We start from the raw sequence: 22637 nt of genomic DNA on the forward strand, positions 1-22637 counted from the left end.
CCCTTTCATCTCCTTCCAGCTGTAATTCCGCTGTCTGCTCCTGCTTTGCAGTTGTTATTGTCTCTTCGGTTCGGTCTCAGCTGCTAAATCAATGGGCAGAGATGAGTCAGCCAGGTAGCACAAGATTTCCATTAGCACCGTGTGTCCGTGCTGGCAGTGCTGTTAGTGGGGTTACTGCAGCAGCTCCAGCCCTGCAGGGCACTGCGCTGCTCTGGGGTGGGCACCCACCCCAACGTGCAGAGCCATTGCATCCAGGAGTGCCTAAAGTTCCACTCACAGAAGCACAAGGACTTCTGCAGCATGCAAAGGACCTCAGTCATTTAGAAGAGTCTTCTCAAGCCCAACTGGCATGCAAATCCAAGTGCAAGATGCATATCAACCCCTTTCTTCCCTCCCCCCCCCCCCACTCCCTTGCAAGGGAAGAAGGGGGAAGAAAGGGGGAAGAAGAAATATTTTACTTTCACAAAGAATTGGAGGAAAAAAAAAATGTGTGCTTGAAATAGGATTCCCAGATGTGAGCGTGGAGACAGGAAGATGGGAGAGCTCTCTGTGGTGGAAGGGCTTCGCTGGAAACAATAACGTTTCCTCCAAAGACAATGGCCTGATGGAGGGAGGTGGGTTTGTTTGCCCTGCTGGGAGGCAGATGGGGCTGCAGAAGTGGAGGGGTTCTGCTTTCTGATGGTGCCATCAGAACTTGTTGGATGCTGGAGCATCACAGCTCTTGCTGCCTCCTGCTTCCTTCCCCCTACACGGCCCAGGAGTGCTCAGCCAGGAGCACGGCAGCTGGTGGCACTGGTGTTACTGGTGGCACTGGGATGACCACATGCTCTGTATTAGTGGCGTTTGGATTCTCCAGGCTTTGGGGATCAGTGCATTGCAGTGCTGTGCGTGCAATGCAGTGTGATGCCACGCGTGTTGTGCAGTGCCCTGCACCAGTGCTACTGCCCCTCACTGCACCAGCAGCTGTGCAGGAGCTCTGCATGGAAAAGCTTCTCTGCAGTAAACCAAATGTTAGAGATTCCCCTCCGACAGCCCTTAGAAGGTTGAAGGTATCTCATGGGTCTGAACACCCGTCCCAGCTGAAGTTCTCAGGTTCTCTCCAAGCACTGACACCTGACCCCAGCCTGCCTGACCCCATCCCAACCCAACTCCATCCCAAACCAACCCCATCCCAACCCAATTCCATCTCAACCCAACTCTATCCCAACCCCCTCCCACCCCAACCCCATCCCAACCCCCTCGCAGTCCAACTCCATCCCAACCCAACCATCCCTACCCAACCCCCTCCCAGTCCTACTCCATCCCAATCCAACTCCATCCCATCCCAGGAACACCCCATCCCAACCTCCTGGCCATTGCAGCCCTTTTTTAGGGTTGGCATAACCTCGTGCACCAAGGGGGTGAAAAAAATTGGGGAAAGCGCTGACTTTCTGGCTGGAAGTGACACCTAGTGGAAACGGCAGGGAAATGGTTTCCGCAGGTAAAGCACGGATCCTGCTGGCAGCGAGGTTTGGATGTCTGTGAGCTGGAGCTTCATCCCAGCAAACTCACGGGGACAAAAAGAAAGGAAAAACAGAGCAGAGCTCTGGCTGCTAGGGAAGGGCTTGGAGGCAGCTCAGCACGCCCTGCAGAGAGGTGTCTGGGGGTGACACCTATCACCTGGTGGTGGCTGTTGTTCCCCAGCTACCCCCACCACAAACCACACCGGGTGTGCCTGCATCGCACGGCAGCAGTGCAGCTTTACACCATGACCCTGTGCTGGCCCCGACTCCTCCTGCAGCTCCACGTGGGTGCAGCTGCCATCCCTTTGGCACGGGGACGCATCCTGCCAGCACAGAGCTGCGTCCGGACGCTGCTGAGCACCGAGTGCAGCCAACGCTCGCAGGGAAACCTGAAACCCAGCGAGACTTGGATGAGCAACCCGAAACTCAGGCCAGGATGCGAAGCTTTGGGAGAGCTTGGCGGGGTGTGAGCCAGGCAAGGGCTGGGTTTCGTGGCAGCCAAGGCTCTGACCTTTGAGTGAGCCCACTGGGAAGCATGGGCTGGGATGCTGAGAGAGCCTGGGGACAGATTTCCATGCACACGCACACGCAGAAAGGGGGGTGAGGGAAAAACAATGCCGACCTCTATGGTTTGGGGGTGATGATTCCCAGCCTCACCTGCCCCAAACCAGCAGAACCAGCCCGGCGGTTGCAGCACTGAGCTCGGAGTTTCAGTGCAGGGTTAACCCCTTCCTGGGTCCGGAGATGTCTTTCTCTTTCCATTATGCTTATTTTAATTGTCTGCCTCACATCTTGCAAACCCATCCCTCCCTCAGCTCAGACGCATTGTGATGGCTCTGGATCGGGGCAGGGAGGGATTGTTTGTAATCAAACCCACATTGCAGCGTCCCCGCAGTGGGTTCAGCCCAAAGAAACCCTTTGCACGAAGGAGGATCCTCAGTTTCCCTGAGCTCCATGCCCTCGCTCCTGGCTCCTTCTCCCACGCTCGGGTGGAGAGAGGCCTCATCTGCTGAGTTATTTCAGTCCCATCTCTAATTACAGGACGACATCCGTTATTTATATCACGTCCTGAGTGCCCGAGCAGCAATGTGTGGGGCTGGGAGCCGGAGGTAGCAGAGCATCCCCCGAGCAGCGTGGGGTGCATCGCCCCGCAGCTCTCTGTGCCTGCAGGGTCAGCCCGGGGGAAGGCAGGGAAGCGTTTGCAGATGTGCAGTTCCCCCCCGAGGACGGCGCGTGGGCTTCACCCCGGCCAGCAAAATAAACACTTGGATGCTTCTTGCTCTCGTGTCCCTCGGGCCGGGGCGTGTGCAGTTCCTGTCGGGTTTGGTGCTGCTTGTCAGTGTGACACCGCTCACAGCTCGCTGCTGGCTCCGCTCCGTCCCGCTGTGCCTGCAGCTTTCATGTTCCCCCCGCTGCGGTCTGCGAGGAGGGGTGGAGAGTTCCTCTGCATCAGCCCAGGGCTGAGGGCTCAAAGGGAAGGAAAGCGGGCGCAGCCAAGGGGAGGAAGCCGGCTGGTTTCCCTTCTGCGTCCGCGAGCACGTGCGGGGAGCGAGGGGGAGCAGGGTGCAGCCAGATGAGACGGGACGGCAGGCAGCGGCCCTCTTCCCTTCCCTGGGTCCCCACTGGCCCCTCTCCCCGCGTGCGTCAGCCCTGAGGATGCTCAGGGCCGCGTGGCCGTGCAGTGCGTGACGGCAGCCGCGCAGGGGAGCTTCCTCCCTGCAGGACGGGGCCTCAGCTGGGGCAGAGCGGCAGTTCCTGGCTATTTCTGGCTGCTGGGGCTATTTCTGGTTCTGGTTGCCGTCCCGTGGCCGCTCGCTTCCCCTCTGTTCATTCTATGATCCCACTCGCCGTGACCCACCCATGGGCCGTCCCCCGGGGCTGCGATGTCCATCCCGTGGGGCTGCAATACCCATAGGGCTGCGGGGCCCATCCCATGGGGCTGCAGCCCCACGGACCCCACAGAGCAACGTGCCGCCTGCCACCTCGCCTCTGTCCCAGCAGCTTCTAAATAAGGAGCTGCCCTCCCCGCAGCTCAGGTGACACGGGACTATTTTTAGCAGTGAATGGAGTGGAGCTGAAGCTCTCTGCCCCCGTCAAGGGTACGGCATCATGTTGTGCTGGGGGGATTTTCCTGCGCAGCTCTCTGAATGGCTCCATCACCTCCTGGGGCTGTGGCACAGGTAGGATGCGGTGTTGTGGCCCTCTCTGCTTCTCCTCCTGCTGCCGGGTCCCCCCCTGCTGGCTTCGGGCTCTGTTGCATCTCCCATCCCAAAAGGCTGCAAACCTCTCTGCGTGGGCTGTGCTGCATGCTTCCTCCTGCACGGTGCTGGGCAGCAGGGAAGAGCCTCAGCCCTCTGGTTTTTTTTTTTTGCACAGGTCGGGGGCAAAGCAAGTGGGAAAAGGGGAAGGAGAGGTGCAATGTCGTGGTGCTGAGGAGAGGGAATGCCCAGAGCAGCCCAGAATGGAGTGGCCGTGGCCATACCCAGCTCAGCACGACCTCTGGGGTCTGCCACGAGCCATCCTCACGGGATGAGATCCCACTGATTCCAGCCCCAAAATGAGCAGGGTCAAGGGCTTGGGGGCATGCTCTGCTGGTGATGCCATGCCCCCTCCTCACTCCCTGCTCTCTCCGGCCCCCTTCCCCTTGCTGTGCTGCTGCAGGCATGGATAACTTCGAGTACAGCATCCAGCTGAACGACCGCGACTGGGCTGAGTTCTTGCAGGCGGTGGAGGAATGCAACCAAGCCCCGGCTGCCCTGGCCACGGCAGAGGAGCAGTGCCTCAGTGACATTGAGCAAGGGGACGGCGTGCCCGCTCCGTGCAGCACCAGGACAGGCACCGAGCCAGGGCTTGGCAAGGAGAGCTGCTCCCCACGTGGGCTGCACGGAGAGGACGAAGCGGATCCGTGCTCATCCATTCTACGTGGAGGCAAGCAGCCCGTCTGCCCGCTGCTTGCTGCCATGCCCAGCGTTCAGGGCACGCAGCCACCCCGTCCTCCTGCAGCTGAGGGCACCGAGGGGCAGGATGCAGTGTCGGGGGAAGGAGCTGCTGGCAGCGGGGCTATGGAGAATGCTGGGCAGCCTGCTGCACCCCGTGCCCAAGGAGAGGACGGTGGGATGGAGCAGCCCTGTGGGAGCCCAGTGGTGGCACAGGAAGGTGCCCAGGAGGCTACTGCATGGAAGAGCCACGCTGGGGTGCCAGGACCCCCCCATGAGCACCCTGCTGCAGAGTTTGGGGAGAAAGCAGAGAGCCAGCCCGGCATCCAAGAGGTGGTGAGACCCAAAGTGCCCACATCGACGAGGAAGAGCCGCAAGCAGCGAGGAGCTGGTGGCACCGACGTGACCCCAGGGGACAAGGAGCCGGCAGGGAGCCTGGCACAGGGTGGCACAGCACCCAGCAGGGCCCCCTCGTCCTCCCCACTGGCCTCAAGGAAGGGCAGAGGGAAGGAGAAGATGGCCAAAGCAGCAGCCATGAGGCTGAGCAGTGAGGAGGCTGCAGAGGGCAAACGGCCAGCGGGCAGCCCTGGTGCGGAGCTGGGGGACGTGCCCCCCAGCGTGTCCCCAAAGCTGAAGGTGAAGGAACCAGGGGCACAGTCACCAGGGAAGGTGAGGGCCACCAAGCTGGCCAGGCAGGCAGAGAGCTCAGGAGCACGTGATGCTGTGCCACTGGTGGCCACTGCACCAGTGGTTGTCACCACACCAGTGGTTGTCACCACATCGGTTGTTGTCACCACACCAGATGCCATGCCGGTGGTTGTCACTACACCAGGAGAGCTGTGCTGGGAAGGGAAGGCTCTCGGTGCCCCGAGTGTGGCTGCTGCTGCTGGGGGCTGTGGGGAGTTCACAGCCACCCCCCCCTCCCAGGAGATAGCCCCTCCGAAATTCGCAGTTGGGGGCTCTCCCAGCGCAGACACCCTGGATGTGACGTGGCCCGAGATGTACGACTATTTGTTCTGCGACTCCCAGGGGGAAGAAGAAGCAGCAGAGAGTGCAGAGGAGGGCAAGAAAACGCCCTTGGAAAGGGAAACATCCTTGCCTGAACTGTATGAGTATTTTTTCAATGAACCTGAAGGAAGTAGGAAAAAAGCCAAGGGTAAGGAGAGGAAGAGGAAGGAGTTCTTTGATTTGCACCATACCGAGTTGCAAAAGGAGGATCCCAATGTGGCTGCAGCCAAAGAGCCTGTGGTTGCCACAGTGCCTGAGCTGTATGAACACTTCTTCCCCGATGGGCCCCGGCACAGGGGGGGCTGGAGGGGATTTCTCTTCTCCTCGCCAGCCTCTGAGGTGAGGAAAGCCCTGGGGGCTCTGAAGTCCATCCTGCAGAGGCCAAAGCTGCACGGCGTAACCCGAGAGCCCACCTCCCCATCGCTGGTGCGGAGAGGGTCCCACCTTGCCCTGGTGCCACTGGGAGGGGGTCCCGAGCACCCACCAGCTTTGGACATGGCCCTTGCACTGAGAGGTAAAGCAGCACGAATCCACGGACAGTTTTGCATGGGGTCTGCTGCTGTCTGTGCACCTCGGCTTTGCACTGTGCATGCACGCAGCGAGGTGTGTGCTGTGCATGCATTTAGCACGGCGTGCAGTTTGCAGCAGGCTGTGTGCTGGCCCCAGTCTGCTCCTAACCGGGTCCCTTGTCCCCATGGTTGTGCCATGCTGCAGAACAACGTGCAGGAGTTCCTGGTGAGGAGGTGGGAGGGAAAATAGCCAAACCCTTCTGCACCAAAGAACCTTGAGATGTGTCAAGGACTGCTGAGCTGCAGTCTGATGAGGTTGGAACAAAATGCACCAACTTTGGGGCCGCATCCTGAGCTCGTTCCCCTTCCTGCAGGCAGACCCGAGGCCCCGCTGGCGCTGACCCACAAGGACATGTGCCTCGTCTTCTGTGCCTTTGCCTCCTGGGCAGTGAAGACCTCTGACCTGCAGGCTCCGGATGCCTGGAAAACCGGTGTGTGGGGCTGGGGGAGGATGGGGTGTGCAGGGAGGAAGGCAGGGATGCCATCACCGAAAGGTGCTGGTGGGAAAATGCAGCTGTTTTCTTGCTGTTGCAAAGGTGCTTTCTAACATCTCCTATAGGAATGTTGGTCCTGATCTGTTTGCTTAGGGTCTTTCCTCATGCACAGTGCCTGCTGCCTTGCAGCATCGAGGCAGCACCAAGATATGGCATCGAGGTGGCCCCAGGCTGCTGGGAGAAATGTTCCCCACGAAGGTCAGCAGGAAGCTGATACCCGGGCTGAGAATAGCACGTTAGCTAAGGTAGCTCCACGCCACGATCACAAGGAGCTCTTGGCCAGCTCTTCCTTGCTTTCTTAATACCAGGGGCAGGCATGGGCACAGCGGGCCTCGTGCCATGGGGTTGCATAAAGCAGCGTGCAAGGAGCCTTGCTTGGGCTCATGTGAAAGGATCAGGTCTGTGCTATGAACCAAACTGAAAACTTTAGCTGGATGCCCAGAGGAGAGCTCCATCCATGTGTATGACTCCATTTTCTCATTCTGAGTTTTAGATATTTTCTGCTTTTGTCTGGGATTGGGATGTCTGCAGGATAGCCCACACTAGGATGCAGTGGGATGGGGGTGTGTGGTTACAAATTCTCTTGGCACTGTGTAGTCACCAAGTCAAGGCCACCACCTTCAAGACGTCAGGATTGCTAACTCAAGAGATGCAGCTTCCTCCAAGGGGGTTTCTTTCTGCCATTATGCATAGGAGAGGCCACAAGCCATTCCAGAGGCAGCCAACATCACCATCATGGTATTGTGTGGATCTACTTCTATCGATCCAACACTGTTACGGTGCTCAATCCAACACGGTCATGGTGATCAATCCAACACCATCATGGTGTTCAATTCAACACCATCATGGTGTTCAATTCAACACTCATGGTCTCAATCCAACACCACCATGGTGTTCAATTTAACACTATCATGGTGCTCAATCCGATACCATCATGGTGTTCAATTCGACACCATCACAGTGCTCAATCCAACACCACCATGGTGCTCAATTCAACACCATCACAGTGCTCAGTGAATCCCCACCAATGTGTTCAATCCAACACCACCACGGTGCTCTGTCCTTTCACTCCTCAGCACACACGTGAAGTCTGTGCACTCTTTCCCTTGAAACAACCATCTGGTGGAACGATGACCCATATGCCCAAACTAGAGCTCCAGATGTGGTCTCCACCAAGGCAGGGTGGAGTGAACGTGGAACAGCACTGTGAGATGGGGATGAGTAGCAGGACGTCCCGTGGTCTCCAAGTTGGGAGAAAGCTCTCTGGGTGGAGTGGATCTCCCGGCAGCCTCACCATGGGAATGTGATGGGCTCTTTTCCAGTGTTCCTGGCGAGCTTTGGCACGCTGTCTGCCATCCGCTACTTCCGACGGCAGGTCAGGGAAGGACAGCCCCACACCTAGCCCCAGCACGGCACGTTCCCAAGGACAGCTGAGGATGGGCACGTTGTTCTTGGGCAGCGTGAGGAGCCCAGCACGGAGACTTCTCAGGAGCCATCCCCAAAGGGGACGGGATGTCACAGGGAGCAGGATCCTTCCGGTGACAGCACGGTAGGCGGTTTGTAACTGCGCTGGACAAAAGAGGAGCCCGGTGTGGGCTGGCTCCATTCTTTCTTTGCACACTTCTTGCATATTTGTGCCACCTGCTAGGAGTGGGATTGGTGTCCGACCCACTGGCAGAACAGCGAGATGGAGAACAGAAGAAAAAAAAAGAGTGCTTTGTGTCCTACAAAAGGGATTAGGGCTGAGTGCTGGGAAGAGCCCTGGCAGGGACAGGAGCATGTCGGAGAGGGCACGAGGAGCACACATTTGGCTCCAGTGGCTGCCAACCCTGAGGTCTGCATGTTCCACTGCTGCTCCTGTCCTGGGGACATGGAGTGGGAGGAGGAGGAGGGTGAGAGGGTGACCTTGTGGGGGAGGAGGGAGGGAGACTCAGTGGGGTGGGAGGAAAAAACGAAGTGGTTCTGTTTCTTCCCTGCCTCTAAAGCCTTCCTGGTCACCCGAGGGCATTATTCATGAGGGTTTTCTTCACTTGCAAGTCTGCAAACAGCATGAAGGTGAGGTTGGGTATGCAGTTAGGGAATGGATCCACAAAGGTACTGGGGAAATCTGCCCCCAAATCCCATGTGGGTCTGCTTAGGAGGTTTATAGGAGCAGTCTGAGGCAATAAGGGGCAAGAAGAAGAGATTCCACTCTTCCCTTGTAATACAGAGTGTCATGCATGGGTTGCACTGAAGACCATAAGTGCAGAGCAGAGAGCACACGGTTGTGCAGTGGGATACGTGGCAGCATGCGGTGAGGGAGAGGTACCAGCTCCATACAGACTGTGTAAGGGCTGTACATTGGGTATGAGGATTTGCATGGAGGAGGAGAACAGTCTAAATGTGCTGTAAGCTTCTAATAAAGATCTATCTCCTTCAATCCTTGGCGTGCATGGTGTGCTCCTTCAGAACGTGGGCACCCAAGCGCTCACCTCTCTTGGCAGCCAGGTCAACCCATGGTGTACCCCCCCCAAGCCACCCTTAGGAAGCAGCCAGCTCAGCATCTCAGCACCAGCCCCACCACCACAATAGAAACGACCTTTCGGGTGCATCCTCGAGGCCGCGTGCTTGCCACCGTGCCACGCTGCCCTGCACTGAGCTCCCACGGCTGACACCTCCTTGAAAAAGTCAGGCAGGTGCTGGCCCCACTGCCTGCGTGCACCGTGTGCTGGGGGTGGCAACGGCTCTGTGCTGCCATCTGCTTGGCCTGAGCAGCACCTTTTATATTTCAGTCTCCTCTCCTGTCATGAGATGAGAGCAAAGCTTCCTGCAGACATTTCTGCCAGGTCAGGGCTGCGTCACTGCCGTCCTCCTGCAGGGCCTCGAAGTGCTGGGGGCTGGGACTGCCACCTCCTGATGAAGGAGAGCAATGCCAGGAGGGGATATTTGGGTGGGTGCCCCCACCCAGAGGGCAGCGACAGAGCTGCACCCCACACACTGCCACATCTCACCTAGATGGAGCTCAGGACCTGATGTTGGAGCCATGCACTGAGGCTGCAGCTTAGGGGGAATGGGGGGGAGAGCTGCTGCTGTGGGGTGCAGTGCTGCCCTGCTGCATGCTGCCCCATGCAGAGTGCATGGGGTGGATTGGAGAGCCCCTTCCCGACACCCCCAGGACGTGGGGGGGTGGGGGAAGCAAAAAAAACCCAAACAACAAAGGTTTTTTTGCACCTCTGGGTGAATATCACCTCAACCAGGGATGGCAAAGAGAGAACGACGCCTGCCAGAGGAAGGTGCACTGTAATTGTAGGGCTCACAGTACCGTTCCATTGTGAATAAATAGATCCTTTTGGTTATTTGTACACAGCTTCCCAACACGAGGGTAAACCCGAAACGACACGACGACAGCAGAAGACCCAACCCAACACACACAGCCCCATCCAGGGCTTCAAAATTAAATACATCTCCCACTCAGCCACACGTACACATTAAATACATCGAACCCACTCAAACCTCGCCATGTAAACTTTGCTGGATACCTTCTGAAAAATACAGATAAGCACAATGCAATACATAAGTATTCAAGTACAAAATGCTGCTGGGTTGCTTTGTGTGCACTGAAACAGAGATTTCGTTGCTATGTTTGGTTTGCAGCCTCTCCAGGGGACAAAGGTGAAGAATTTGGAGCCTCAGGTAAGAAAAAAACCAAAAACATTTGGGTTTGCTGCTGACCCTGTATGTGCTGAAGGATCTGGCCAAGAGGCTGCAGAGCGATAGCACCCAGACTCTGTCCCCTGTTGTTTGTGCCCTGATCTCCCCAGCTGCCCCCAGGCACTGAGAGGTGGGAGGAGGATGTGCCCTCCCCCTTCCCCCAGGAGGAACCCAGGGCATCGTTCTGGGGTGTCCTTAACACTGCTCGCAGGGATCGCTGCGGATCCCTTTGCTTCCTACACCCACCAGGGTGGGAAAACAGAGCCCAGGAGCCGTCCTGTGCTCCCTGAGCCCCCTGCTCAGACCTCATAGAAGGGTGCTGGGCTTTCTGGCTCCCTGCCCTCGGCGTCCCACAGGTTGTCATAGCTGAGCTCGCTCTGGAAGCTCTGCAGCTCGGCGTAGTCGTGGTACACTGCGGAGTCGTGGTGCAGGCAGCTGCCCTCTGGCATGTCGTAGGCACCAGTGCCATCATCTGCAGGGAGACAGCACAGCCCTGAGAGCTCCTCCAAAGCAGCTTGATTCTGCTGCCTGCAGTCAGCAAGGAGGAGGGAAGGGCACACGTGGGTCCCCGGAAGGGCACTCCTTCAGCCCTGCTCCAAAAGTAGCAAAGGGGGATGCGAGTGGGGTCATGGGTGGGGATGCAGATGGGGGTGGAGCACCCAGCAGCACCCATGGGCCTCACCTGGTGGCTGCAGCAAGGGGCCCAGATGTTCCTCTGACAGAGATGACACCTGGAAAGGAGGAGATGCACTGATGGGGACGGCACAGTGCTGCAGCTCTGGGGTACCCCGTGCCATCCCCACTCCCCAGGATGCACCCATGCATGCAACAGGCTGCAGCCCTCAGAGAGGCAAGTCAGGCCCCCAGCCCCCCCCCCCCCAGGTGCCTGCAGAACAGCACTGCAGGGCTGCTGCCTGCCCCAGGGCTGTGCTGACACACTCACGCTGGCAAGGTATGGAGCATCAGCAGGAGGCTGGGGGTGTCTTTGTGCCCCAAGCACCTCCATCCAGTGCCTGCCAGGCAGGGGCTGGGTGATCTTCTGGCACTGCAGGACCTAAACAGAGCAAATGGCAGAGCTGACACCCGCCACGGAGACAAGCAGCCCCCCACCTTTAAGCCAGATTGCTTCCCACAAGCATTGCAGTGAGGAAAACAGAAGGGGAACATGCACCAGCCCCGTGGTGCTACAGCCAACCCTTACATTGCTCAGCTCCAGCTGTTCTGGGGGGTCCGTGGGGCGATGTGGGGTGCTGTAGGTGCAGTATGGCTCGCTGTACAAAGCAGGCAGGACGGGGTGCTGGGGGAGGAGGCTGCTGCACGGTGCCTGCTCCACGTCCTGTGTGCATGGACCACATCTGCCTTTGGGTTTCTTGGTGCTGCTGCCCCTCCGCAGCTCCTGCACAGGCAGCACCGTGCTCGGCCAGTTGGCGTGGGGCAGGCACTGCAAAAAGGCAAAGTCGTCTCTTTTCAAGCAGCCTGGACCCACGTGTAGGGTCACCGCCTTTCTTGGACGCTCCGCCCCTTTCTTCCCCACTGATTGCTCAGGATTTGGGCAGGGGGCTCACTCACATGGAGAGGTTGGGAATAGCCGGGGCTGTGCGGCTCCTCCAGCACCACGAAGGACTGCGTGTCATGCAGAGAGCCGCTGTGCTGGGAAAGGTGTGTCAGAGTGTTGGTCCCTTTCCCTCCGGATGCCCAGGAGTTGGTGCGGCCGTCAGAGGCCAGCGAGCCCCTCCCGCTGCCAGCAAACTGCAGGGGAAGAGAAGAGGATTGCATCAGAGCAACCTGAGCATCCCAACACCCTGCACTAATGTGCTGCTCCACAGGGATGAGCATCCTGCAGATGGAGCTCCCTAGGGCTGGGCATCCCATGGATGGAGAACCCTAGGGCTGGGCACCCTTACGGATGGGGCTGAAGCTTCATGATCCGTCTCAGCCTGGCTGCTTGTGGAAAAGCCACCCATCCCCATGCCCATTGGATTTCTGTTGGTTTCCATGCAAATCCGCAACAGCTGTTACCTGGCTGAGGTGTGGCACTTTTGATCCTGAGAAACTCTCTGATCCGGACAGGGAGGAGTCAGCATTTCGAAACTGGGCTGTTTTGAGGCAGTAGAGCCACTCCTGGTAATCCTCATAGCTGCGGCAGATGACGCGGATGGAGTTGATCAGCCGGCCTGCGAGACAGCATCGCGTGGGGCTGCTGCTGGGACCAGGCTGCAGCCCACGGTGCTTCCCCCAGGAACCCATGGGCATCCCCATACCCCATCCCCATACCCCATCCTCATGCTCCATCCCCATATCCCATCCTCGTACTTCATACCCCATAAACCATCGCCATAAACCCCCACGAGACGAGAGGATCCCACCCCAGCCTGCAGCCAGCACAGCCCTGAGCACACACCTTCTATTAAAAATGAGCTTTTCTCGTTTTCTTCAAACAACACCTGGATGGCGTTGAGTGGCAGCTCGCCCTGTTGGGGGAAAAAGAAAAGCACCGTCTTTTTCCTAGCCCTCTTTGCAATATTTTCCCCCCTTTCAGCACCTGACACCTCCAGAACACCATACAAGCATTGCCCTGGCAAAAGCTGACCTGCTGGCTGGGGTTTTCAGCCAGGCAGCCAGGAACCCCCTCTCCATACCCTTGCAAAGCCTCACAAAGACAGAGCTGAGCCCCGCGGGTGCCAGCAGCTGAAACGTGAGCCCTGGGCTGTCGGGTGCACTTGTGGCCGCCACTCTGGTGGCACACGTGGCAGAGGCACTCTGTCCCCAGCTTGTCCCCAACACCTGCAGCCTCCGGGCTGGGAGGGAGTGCTGAGTGTGATGCCATCATTGCACGCACGTCCACGGTGGCATTGCACAGCCCCGGAGGTGGCTTGGTGCTGAGGGAGTGATGACAAACTCCTACATTATTTTTCCTGTGCGGGAAGGAGATTTACGGTCCGAGCAGGGCTGATCTTAGGAGGAAAAACTAATGTGGCACTCTGTGACTCAGTTCCCTCTGCTGCTGCTGTAAGAAATGGACTTTGGTGCCACCATGTATGAGTGGGGGCTGGTGTGGGGTAGGCACAGAGCATCCCTTGCAAACAGCCCTCCTGGGCACAGCAACCCCCCAAAACCAGCGAGAAGAAGGGCCAGGCTTTGTTCACATTAATGGGAGGGCTCAGCAGAAGTGCTGGGAGAAGGCTGCTGTGCCCTGGCATGCCCGTGGAAGAGCCGGTTCACAGGGAATCCCCCGCAGCCCCACACCGTGGGAAGGCAGCGTGGTAAGGATGGGGAAGACAAATCCAGTTTAAGGTTTCAAAAGAGATGAGTTCATCCGGGAGCCCAGCCCAGGGCCCCCTCGTGCAGTGTCCTCTTCCCAGGAGCTGCAAATGATGGGCTCCCAAAAACAAGCTCAGCCCGAGGCGTGGCACAGGGAAACACCCAGGCGGGTGCTCAGGGAAAGCTCCCATAGTGCATGGCCCCACTCCAGCCCACGGATGCTCCACGCAGCTCTTCCCACTCCAATTAAAGCAGCCTGCATCCCTCAGGGCATGGCACGGACGCAGTGACATAGCATCCTGGTGATGCGCACCGGTCGGGTTGGGCACTACACGGCTCGTTTCTCTGCTCCAGCACGAGAAAACAGACTTGCAGTGCACACAGCTTCTTGACAGCCGTAGCAGTGATGCCTGAGATGTTGGCTTGTGGGGCAACTGCAGGTGATACAGGTGCAGCCCCCACACCATGCACGCTGCCTGGGTGCTGCTGGCTTTCTCCTCCTCCTCCCTGTGCTGCGCTGCTCACAGACAGCTCCTTCCCCGCAGGGCTTTGGAGGAGAGCAAGGTGTTTCTCATGGGAAGAGGGCTTGCAACACCCCGCTGCTGTTCACCTGCCAGCTGGCAAGGGAGGCAGAGTCCTTGCCAAGAGAAGGAGGGGAGCCAGGTGGAGGGAACAAAGAGCCAAAGCTGTGCTGTGGGTTGGGGGGAGAAAGAGGTGATGCTGGAGGATGAACGTACCTTGAAGTAGAGGCCGTTGTGCTCTTCGGACACGATCACCAGTGTGGTGGGGTACAGCACCAGCAGGCGCTCGTGCTGCTCCTAGGGAAGTACAGAGCAGGGCTGGGCTCTGGGCCAGAGCTCCCCTGCAGGTGCTCCAACCCAGGCACAGAAGAGAGGTTGTCCTACCTGGAAAGGCAGGTGCTGGAGCTTCACTTTGGAAACACAGAGGACGTCGCCGAGGGATTCCCGCTGGGTCCCCCTCCACTCCTGGACGGGCATGTTTTGCACTGACCACCGCAGCTCCTCCTTCCCCACTGAGCTCTGCTTCCAGTCGTCCTAAGGATGGAGCGGAGCAGAGATGTGCCCTCCCCTTTGAAATGTTCAGCAAGCTCTGGATATTGGGTGAGAATTTCCCCAGACTCAACCCAAGGGGTTGCAAGAGGTGATGGAGAGCGTAGCATCCACCCAGTGCTGAGCACATGCATCCCAGCCCCAAGCACCAACCTGAGCAACAGAGGGCAAGCCCAGGCTCCCTCCATTCAGGTGGATCTGCTTCTCCAGGTGATAGAGCCACTGCTTCAGCTCCAGCTCCGTGGGGCAGAACACAACCAGGGGGTTCAGCAACGGACCTGGGTGTTGGAGAGACAAGATGTGCTGAGCTGGGCATTGAGCATAGCATCAAAGGGCACCACCGTGCTTCTCAACTTTGCTTTGGCTGTAAATGTATAGACCAGCTGCTTCGCAAAGTGTGTATTTATTGCTCCACCTGTGCCAGACAAGCTGCAGCACAAATGAAGCCTCACACCCCCTGCTACTCACTGCAGAGACAATCTAATGACGTTAATCAGCACTTCTGGCTGGCTGAGGGATGGATGTTAGGATTAATAATTAACTGGAGATCTCAGGTTATAAGCAAACCCGATGCGTGCTCAGTGAGACGGGGATTTGTGGGGCTTGGAAGGAGTCAGATAAGCGAGCACATGGGATGAACATGGTACTTTGCCCTCTGTTGGAGCCTTTCATCTCCTGAGACCTGTGCTAGCTATGAAGATCGGGTAATTAAGACTTTGAAACACCTCCAGCTTGCCAGAAATGCACTGCCACAAACACAGTGGAGGGGGGAAGCTGAGGCAGAGCGGCTGTCCCTGCATCGCTCCGCTCAGCTCCATCTCAGTGGTTGGGTACGAGGAACTATTGGACCCTGCAGGTCTGGGCTCCTCCCCAATTCCCTGCCTTGGTTTCTCCATCTTTGCAATGGGGATAAAGTGATCCCCTGCTCGATAGGGTTGCAAGGTGGGTGTCTAGCTGCATTTCCCAGGATCTTGGGTGCTTCCCAAGTCCTGCAGAGCAGCAGCAATGACACAGCCATGCTAAGCAACCCATACCAGCCCCCTGCTCTGTCCCACACCGTCCTTCCTCATCCTGCAGGAAAGCTCTGGGCAAGCACAGAGCCACACCCGTGAGTCAGGTCCAAGTGTTCATGGCCCCACCAGCACCAGCAGCTGGACCACGAGCCCAAAGCATAGCAACGTTGTGGGCATCTCCTTTTTACCACTTGGGTCTCATTTCCATCTCTGGGTGGCCATGGCATGGCTTTCTGTTCCTTGGCTCTGTGTCTTTCCAGGATCTCTTCCCTATTTCTGTGCACTCCTGGCTCTAACTACCACCCCTGGGCTCTTGGGGCTGCTATAACTCAGCTAAGATGCCTCTGGCCACGCTGCAGCCAGCTCATTATCCCTTGTACAAGCAAGACGAGCACATGGAAAGCCTAAAAAGGCAGCAGCACTGATGGGGGAGTCCCCACTCAGCCCCATCCCTGCCCATAGCCCTGAGCATCCCTACCAGGCAAGAATGCAGAGCCCCACACCGGTTCCCTGCCTCCTCTCCCCACAACGTGGTTCCCCACTTGGTCACCGTGGGGCAGCTGTGGTTCACGCACCCTCTGCTCTCGGCTCAAACCGTGGGGCACGGACCTGTGATGCGGAAGGCGTGCTCCTCCTGCCCCGCGCTCCTCCTGCTCTCCATTTCACACACGTTCAGCTCTTTCAGAGGCAGCAGGCCCTGTGCAGGAAGGAGACACTGCTGTTTTAGTGGGCAACCCACGAGGAATGCCCCTTTCCCATAGGTTGGGCTGCCAACAGCTGCAAACATCTGGACCTTCCTTCCATGAAGCACTGATTTCAGGTTTTGGAGAAAGCTCAGCAAAAGTGAACACAAGAAAACCAGAATGTGGAAATAGCATAAAGCAGAGCTGAGCTGCTCTGCTCCTGTGCCCCAGCCCTTCACACCCTGCTCTAACGAGGCACGGGAGTGATGACAAGCGTGCGCTCCCATCTCGGGCTCTCTGAAAGATGCTAATTACTGCAACGTCTGGGGGCTGCCGCTGGCACATTAATTCCTTTTTAATTCCTTTTGAATTAATAATCCAAGGGGCTGTTTATAAAGCAGGCAGGGGATTGGTGGCAGTGTTTGCATTCTGCCGTGTGTCTTTTCGGCTGAAGGCCGGCTTGCTGCGTGAGTCAAGAGAGCACATTGTCATATTGCATTAACCTCAAGTGACCTAGAAGATGATAAATCATCCCTAAAAGGGATGAATTTCCCCAGCATCCACAAAGCAGCCATGCTCAGTTGGAGTTACTCACTCGTGCAAAGGGAGAACGTGCTGAGGGTTGGTTTGGTTGTGATTTTTTGGCTGCGCAGTGAACTAGCATCACCAGGTTGAATGGTTGCTAGTGGGGGCCCATCCCGTTCTGTCCCATCCCACCCAGTGCCCCCAGTTTGGCCATGCTGCCCCTAGGAGGTGCCCTACCTGGTAGGTGAGCCCATTGGAGCCCATGGACTGGAAGTACAGGTGAGACTGGAAGAGCTCCAGGTAGCAGTCATTGACCTCCTGCAGAAAACACATTTGGGGTTTCTGGCAGACACCTGCCACAGCTGTAGGTCCCATTGCCCAGCACTGCTCCCCACATCCTAGTGACCCCACACTGCAGCCGTGAATTACCTGGCAGTGCTGAAACTTGAACTTGACCTTGGAGTAATAGATGATTTTCCCCAGGTTCCTGACGACCGTTTTCCTCCGTCCCTTCTTGAACAGGCTGGGGAACCTCTGGTCCAGGTTTTCCTTCTGGTTTTCTTGGCTCTGAATACTCTGTACCAAAGATAGGGGATGAGCAGGTCAGAGGCAGGATAACGGATGGATGGGAGAGGTGTCCCCAGCACATCTGCTCTTGTTTTGGAGGTCTCTGTGCCAGCATGGGCTTTGGACACAGCTGGCAGAGCTGGGGATGTGTGGGCTGGGGGAGGCAGGAGCTGGAGGGACACTTTCTGGGGTGGGAAAGGGCACGTGCAGAAGCACATGTAGGGTTTCCCAACTCCATAGCTGACCTCCTGCCATCCTGACCCAATTCACTGGGATGAGGACCGAGCAAGGCTAACACAATGCAGTTTGCCTTCCAGGCCAGGGGTTTCCCTTGTTTCCTGAGCTCTGGCTTGATGGAAATTCCTCCCATGTGCAACGTCACAAACCCATGCCCCTATTGCACTCTGCTGCCTGCAGCCCGTGGGGTATTACACACAAGCTTGGAGATATTCACTGCCAAGCAGAAGAAAGAGGATGGAAGCCACAAGCTCACTCAGCTATGGGCATCAGGCAGAAAAAAAGTCCGGGGGGACCTTTTTTTACCCATCTGCATGGGGTTATTTCCACCCATGTCAAGTCGGGAGGGCTGCAATGGTGACACGTTGGAGCTGCATTTCCAGGAACGCAGCACGGAGCCGGGGGACAGCCCTAACCCCTCCGGCACAGAGACAGCTGCTGCTCCCCGTGATGAATGCAGGGCAGGCAGCACACAGCTCACCCCTGTGGGCCCCCATGACTCAGCCGTGCGGAATGGCACCAACCCCTCCTGCAGCCCCAGCCATCCCTGGTGCTCAGCAGCTCACGGGACCCTTATATCTGAAGAGCTGAGCTCCTTCTGCACCCACACGGAGCTCTGATATCTCCTCGGGGTGCAGCTATGCAGCAGTATCCCTCCCATCTCCGTGCAGTGCCACCCCCAGATGTGGGGACCTGCTGGATGCTCTCACCAGAGGCAGTTAACCACGGGGAATGATTGCTTTTGAGCTTCCCAGGCAGCACTGCTGCTCGGACCCCAGCACCCGCAGTGCCCGGTGGCTCAGTTTTTATCCTCAGTTTTTATCCCTTTCACACCATCACCATCCATCCTCGGAGAAACCCGGGGCTTGCTCTGTGTTTCCAGCTGCAGGTCAGGGGTGGGGGTGGGGGGGTGAGGGGGCAGGGGAGCGGCTCTGACCCCGCGTGGCCCGTGGGCAAAGGGAGGGATTGGGATTTTTCTCTCTTGAGAAAGATGTAATTGAGAAGGTTTCCAAGCGCCAGCGGTCTTATCAGCGCCGATCAGCTCCTGCGGTCGGGCAGGAAGAAGCGGGACAGCTCAGGTCAGATCCTTTTTTATAACCAGGAGGGGCTCTCCGCGTTTTTCTGTCCCTTTTGCTCTCCCCTCGGGCTGCGGGCAGAGCGGATCCCAGGCATCCAGCTTTCTCCCAGGGCTTGGCAAGCAGCTGGCAGCTCCAACCCCGACACCTCGCTGCCCTCCCCACGTCCCCGCTGCTCATCCCGCAGGTAGAGCCGGTTGCTGATTAACCCGCAGCCCCCGCTGACTCCCCGCTGAATCACCCCGCAGGAAGGGCTCAGCCCCGCGGGCTCTGAGTGCTGCTGCTATCAGAGCACCCAAAGCCGGAGCCGAGCTCCGGGCACATCCTTCCCCTGAGGATTTGTGGCTGGGAAGGGTGGGAAACGGGTTGGGGTGTGGGAACCGCACGGGGATGCTATCCGTGGTGGGGGCGGGGGATGCCCCCAGCACAAGGTGCATGCGCACAGCTGGGGCTGACTCCATCACCTCGCAGGTGGGAGATGTCCCACCACGACTGGTTCTGAGTTGCACGCTGGATGTCCCTCATAGCGAGCTCAGCACCCTGCCTCAGTTTCCCCTTCCCCACATGCAGCCAGAGCTGCCCTGGACCACCCCAAGGTCCCGTGCAAACACCCAGAGCCGCGTTCCCCGAGCAGTGCTGGGACGCAGCCATATGGCCACGGGGCTGCTACGTGCCCAGGGCAGACCTGCCCTTCCTGATTATCTTCCCAGGGCTCATTGCTAATACTGCTGCCTGCTCCGTCTCATTCCAGCGTGGGAATGAATCATCCTACCTTTGAGTGCTCGCTCGCATTTTCCCTTCCTACCCAGAAACAAAAAGCTCAGAGAGGAGACAGCGTTCCCACCGCGCTGCATTCCCCCTGAATCACACACCTAGAGATGCAACACGTCCTTATCCCCCCCACGGGGACCCCTGGGCTGCGATGGGATGGCCGTGCTGCTGCCCTGCTGCAGGGCCCGGTGCACCTCTGGCCCTGGGATGGGTGGGAACGCAGCCTGTGGGGTGGGATGTGCTGGTACTTGCCTTCCCGGGGATGTACTGCAGGATTTTGTCCGTCGTCGTATCCCTCTCCCCATCGCCATCTATGCCGAAGAAGCTGGGCAGCTTTTTCTTCCCATTTTGCCTATGGGGTGGAGAAGGGGGAGGGGGGGAATGCACACATCTGAGCTGATGCGGAGTGTGTTCTGCCCAGAAATAGGGAACTTGCAAAGCTCTGTGTGCAGTTTGCCGTGGGTTTTCTCATCATCCCAGCCCAGCACTGGGCTGATAACCACCCGGGATGATCGCAGTGGGTTTTGGGCTGCACCTGTCGGTGTTGCTTTGTTTTATTTTTCATATCTTCACGTCACCAAACGCTCTCAGCTGATCCTGGGAGCAGTGCAGGGCAGCCACGTCCCGCTGCAGTGTGCCACCTCCAGCCCCACTGTGAGGCCCCTGGGGCTGAGAGGGCACCCAGGCACACTGCTGGGTGTCATGGGGTCTTTGTGGTTTTCCTCTCCTCCCCTCCACCCCCACAGAGCTCCCAGTTCCTCCCAGTGCAGCACACAAGGAGTCCCATTTGGGTAGCCGAGGGCAGCACCACCCCTGGGGGGAGTGGGGGGTGGGGGGTTCAGGGGTGTTTTCTTCCCATGGGGACACAGCAGAGATCAGGCTGAGTGCCCCAGGGTTTGGGGTTTTCTTTCAAAAGGAATAGGGATGGGTATGCTGGGTTAGGGCTGGGTTAGGGCTGGGTTACCGTCAGGGTTATGGTTATGGGTTAGGGTTATGGTTAGAGTTACTGTTAGGGTTATGGTTAGGGTTAGGGCTAGGATTTAAGGTCATGGTTAGAGTCACAGCAGCACAAATAAAACAGGGAACAAAGCAACGCTGAGCATTCTGTGCCCCACAGAGAGGAGGAGGTATTTCCCATCTCAAGCGAAATAAATCCTGCTGTTCCTCGGGGCAGTGTGGCTGCAGCACTCCAGCACAGCACTGCAATCCCTCCCCATGTGCCCGCAGCTGCCGTGGCACCGTGCAAATCCCCCACAGAGCTCCCATTGCTGGGAATGGGAACGCTGGGATTCCCAAAGCAGGGCTCAGCACCGACCCCGTTCCCAATGAAACCACGCGTACTCACTCTTTCTTCAGCGAAGGTTTCCTCCTGAAGGAGTGTCGGAACCCCCCGGGCGCCTGCGGGACGCAGGCAATGTTCCCCATGCCCACAGCCTGGGAGCACTGGGAGCACTGGGAGCACTGGGAGCACTGGGAGCACTGGGAGCACTGGGAGCTCAGTCACGCAGCCATGCCCCGCTTCCGTCTGTCGGCAGTGACTTGTGGGTGTGAGCCGGCAGCAAACAGACTTTTGGCCGAGGGTTCTCACCGGCTGCCTCTCCTCCGCCCCGCGTGGGGCCGGGACGTGTGGGGAGGGGCTGCGTCCCAGGGCTGAGCACGGGATAGGGCTGCAGAAATGCCCCGGGAGCATTTTTTCTACTGGGAGTCAATGGTCGCTCGGGTTGGCTGGAGGAAAAAGGGGATGCGGAAAGAGATGGTAATGGGTGCGAAAGGTGGATGCAGGCTGATCGTTTCTGTCCCGCTGATTGAAAAATAAAAATAAAAATAAATAAAGCCAGGAGGTACAGTCACTGCAAATGGGGAAACTCTTTCCTTTCCGTGGTGGTGTGAAGCAAACCCAAAGCACTCAGAACTCACATCCCAGCGTTCTGCAAGAAGAGTTTTGGGTCATGGCTGTTCACTCACAGGAGCAGCATTTGGCATGGAAGGAGTTAATGGGGACAGCACTATCTCGGTGGGTGAGGAAGACCCCTCTGGCAGAGAGGGGTTTGCAGGGAGAAGGTCTTGTCCGCATTAACCCAGAGCAACCCGGGGCTGATGCTGAGAAAGGGAGGGGAAGTTTAACCCCAAAGCAGCGTGTGTGTGTTTTAATGGGAAGGTTCATTCCTTGCTGGATCACCTCCAGGACTGTGATGGATTCTCTGACAAGAGGTTTTAAGACCGGGAGAGGATGTTTTGCTAGCAGGGCTGCTGGAACCACGCTGGGGTTGGCTCTGTGAAGCCTTCAGGACGTGCAGGGTTTGTTGGACTCCGCACACACCTTGTCCTGGAGCTGAACAAAAGCAGCACATCCCACAGCACCAATCCCACAGCTGCTAAGAACAGAACGTCTGCCAAAGGCTCCCGCACCTTCTGCTTTCAGATCTGCCTCTTCTCCCACTCCTTGTGTTACTCATTAACCCTTTGTGGCCAGGTAAAGTGATGGGACACCCCCTGCCCCATGCAGAAGCCCCATAGACCTTTGGGCTGGGCACTTCTGCACACCCTGCAGTCCCCACACAGCCGTGTCCCGGTGCCTCCTGGCAGCCACCGAAGCTCACAGCCAACAGCAGCAACTGGGATTTTTGTCAGGAAAGGTCCAATTCCTGCTAAGAGCCGTGGCTAACACGGTCAGCACCGTGACCAGAAACGTGCTGTTCCTCCGGCGTGCTCCAGACCTCGGAAAGACTTTTCCAGTTATTTATAGAAGCCCGAGAGGGAAGCAGGAGCCTGGAGAGCAGACAGAAAGAGGACACGGCCGGGCAGCAGCCAAGCCAGTGTGACAGCACGGGGCTCTGCTGCAGGGCTGGGAGCGTGCGTGCATGGGAAAGTCCCCCCCCTTGGGCCCCACGGATGCGGTTACCCCTTCTGCCACGCAGCTCTGCGCTGCCCTTTTCACCCCCTGCTCCCATGAAGGGGGCCTGGCACTCCCCCCAGCCAGCAGTGAGTGGCAGCAGCTCGTGAAGGCAGATCCGAGCAGATCCGAGCCCTCTCCACTCCTCCCACCCCGGTGACAGCTGGAGGGATGGAGGATGTTTCCCCGTCTGGTTTTCATTTCCACGGCAGGGAAAGCTGTCAGCAGTGCTGGAGGCTCCTGGGGAGCCCGGGCTGGGATTTAAAGGCTGAGAGAGGTGTAAATCACTCTGCCTCCAAAGCCCCCATGCCTCGAGCTGGGCTCGTCCCAATGGGCTCCAGC

The 22637-nt window shown here is 57.9% G+C and overlaps 2 protein-coding genes across 5 annotated transcripts; one reads left to right on the plus strand and one right to left on the minus strand.

Moving 5' to 3' along the window:
- The first annotated feature begins 3566 nt into the window (after positions 1-3566).
- PERM1 (PPARGC1 and ESRR induced regulator, muscle 1) lies at positions 3567-8172 on the plus strand. Its single transcript, XM_065738003.1, has 4 exons — positions 3567-3682; positions 4164-5960; positions 6330-6446; positions 7832-8172. The coding sequence occupies exons 2-4, from the start codon at positions 4166-4168 to the stop codon at positions 7909-7911; spliced, it is 1992 nt and encodes a 663-aa protein (XP_065594075.1). The 5' UTR covers positions 3567-3682; positions 4164-4165; the 3' UTR covers positions 7912-8172.
- A 1604-nt stretch (positions 8173-9776) lies between these two features.
- PLEKHN1 (pleckstrin homology domain containing N1) lies at positions 9777-20887 on the minus strand. Of its 4 annotated transcripts, XM_065737985.1 has the most exons (15): positions 20748-20887; positions 19655-19754; positions 17181-17327; positions 16989-17069; positions 16153-16240; positions 14684-14808; positions 14366-14515; positions 14198-14278; positions 12601-12670; positions 12219-12373; positions 11769-11948; positions 11401-11640; positions 11143-11253; positions 10882-10930; positions 9777-10671 (listed from the first exon to the last, which is right to left on the minus strand). In XM_065737985.1, the coding sequence occupies exons 1-15, from the start codon at positions 20825-20827 to the stop codon at positions 10499-10501; spliced, it is 1830 nt and encodes a 609-aa protein (XP_065594057.1). In that variant the 5' UTR covers positions 20828-20887; the 3' UTR covers positions 9777-10498. The 4 variants fall into 4 exon arrangements, with proteins under 4 accessions (XP_065594057.1, XP_065594059.1, XP_065594058.1 ...); XM_065737987.1 differs by lacking the exon at positions 11401-11640; XM_065737986.1 differs by lacking the exon at positions 11143-11253 and having other exon boundaries at positions 20748-20886.
- Positions 20888-22637: the final 1750 nt, after the last annotated feature.

This window comes from Cyrtonyx montezumae, unplaced genomic scaffold (genome assembly GCF_038088225.1).
Source record: "Cyrtonyx montezumae isolate F1298 unplaced genomic scaffold, pur_monq_1.0 scaffold_21, whole genome shotgun sequence".
Classification (NCBI taxonomy): domain Eukaryota; kingdom Metazoa; phylum Chordata; class Aves; order Galliformes; family Odontophoridae; genus Cyrtonyx; species Cyrtonyx montezumae.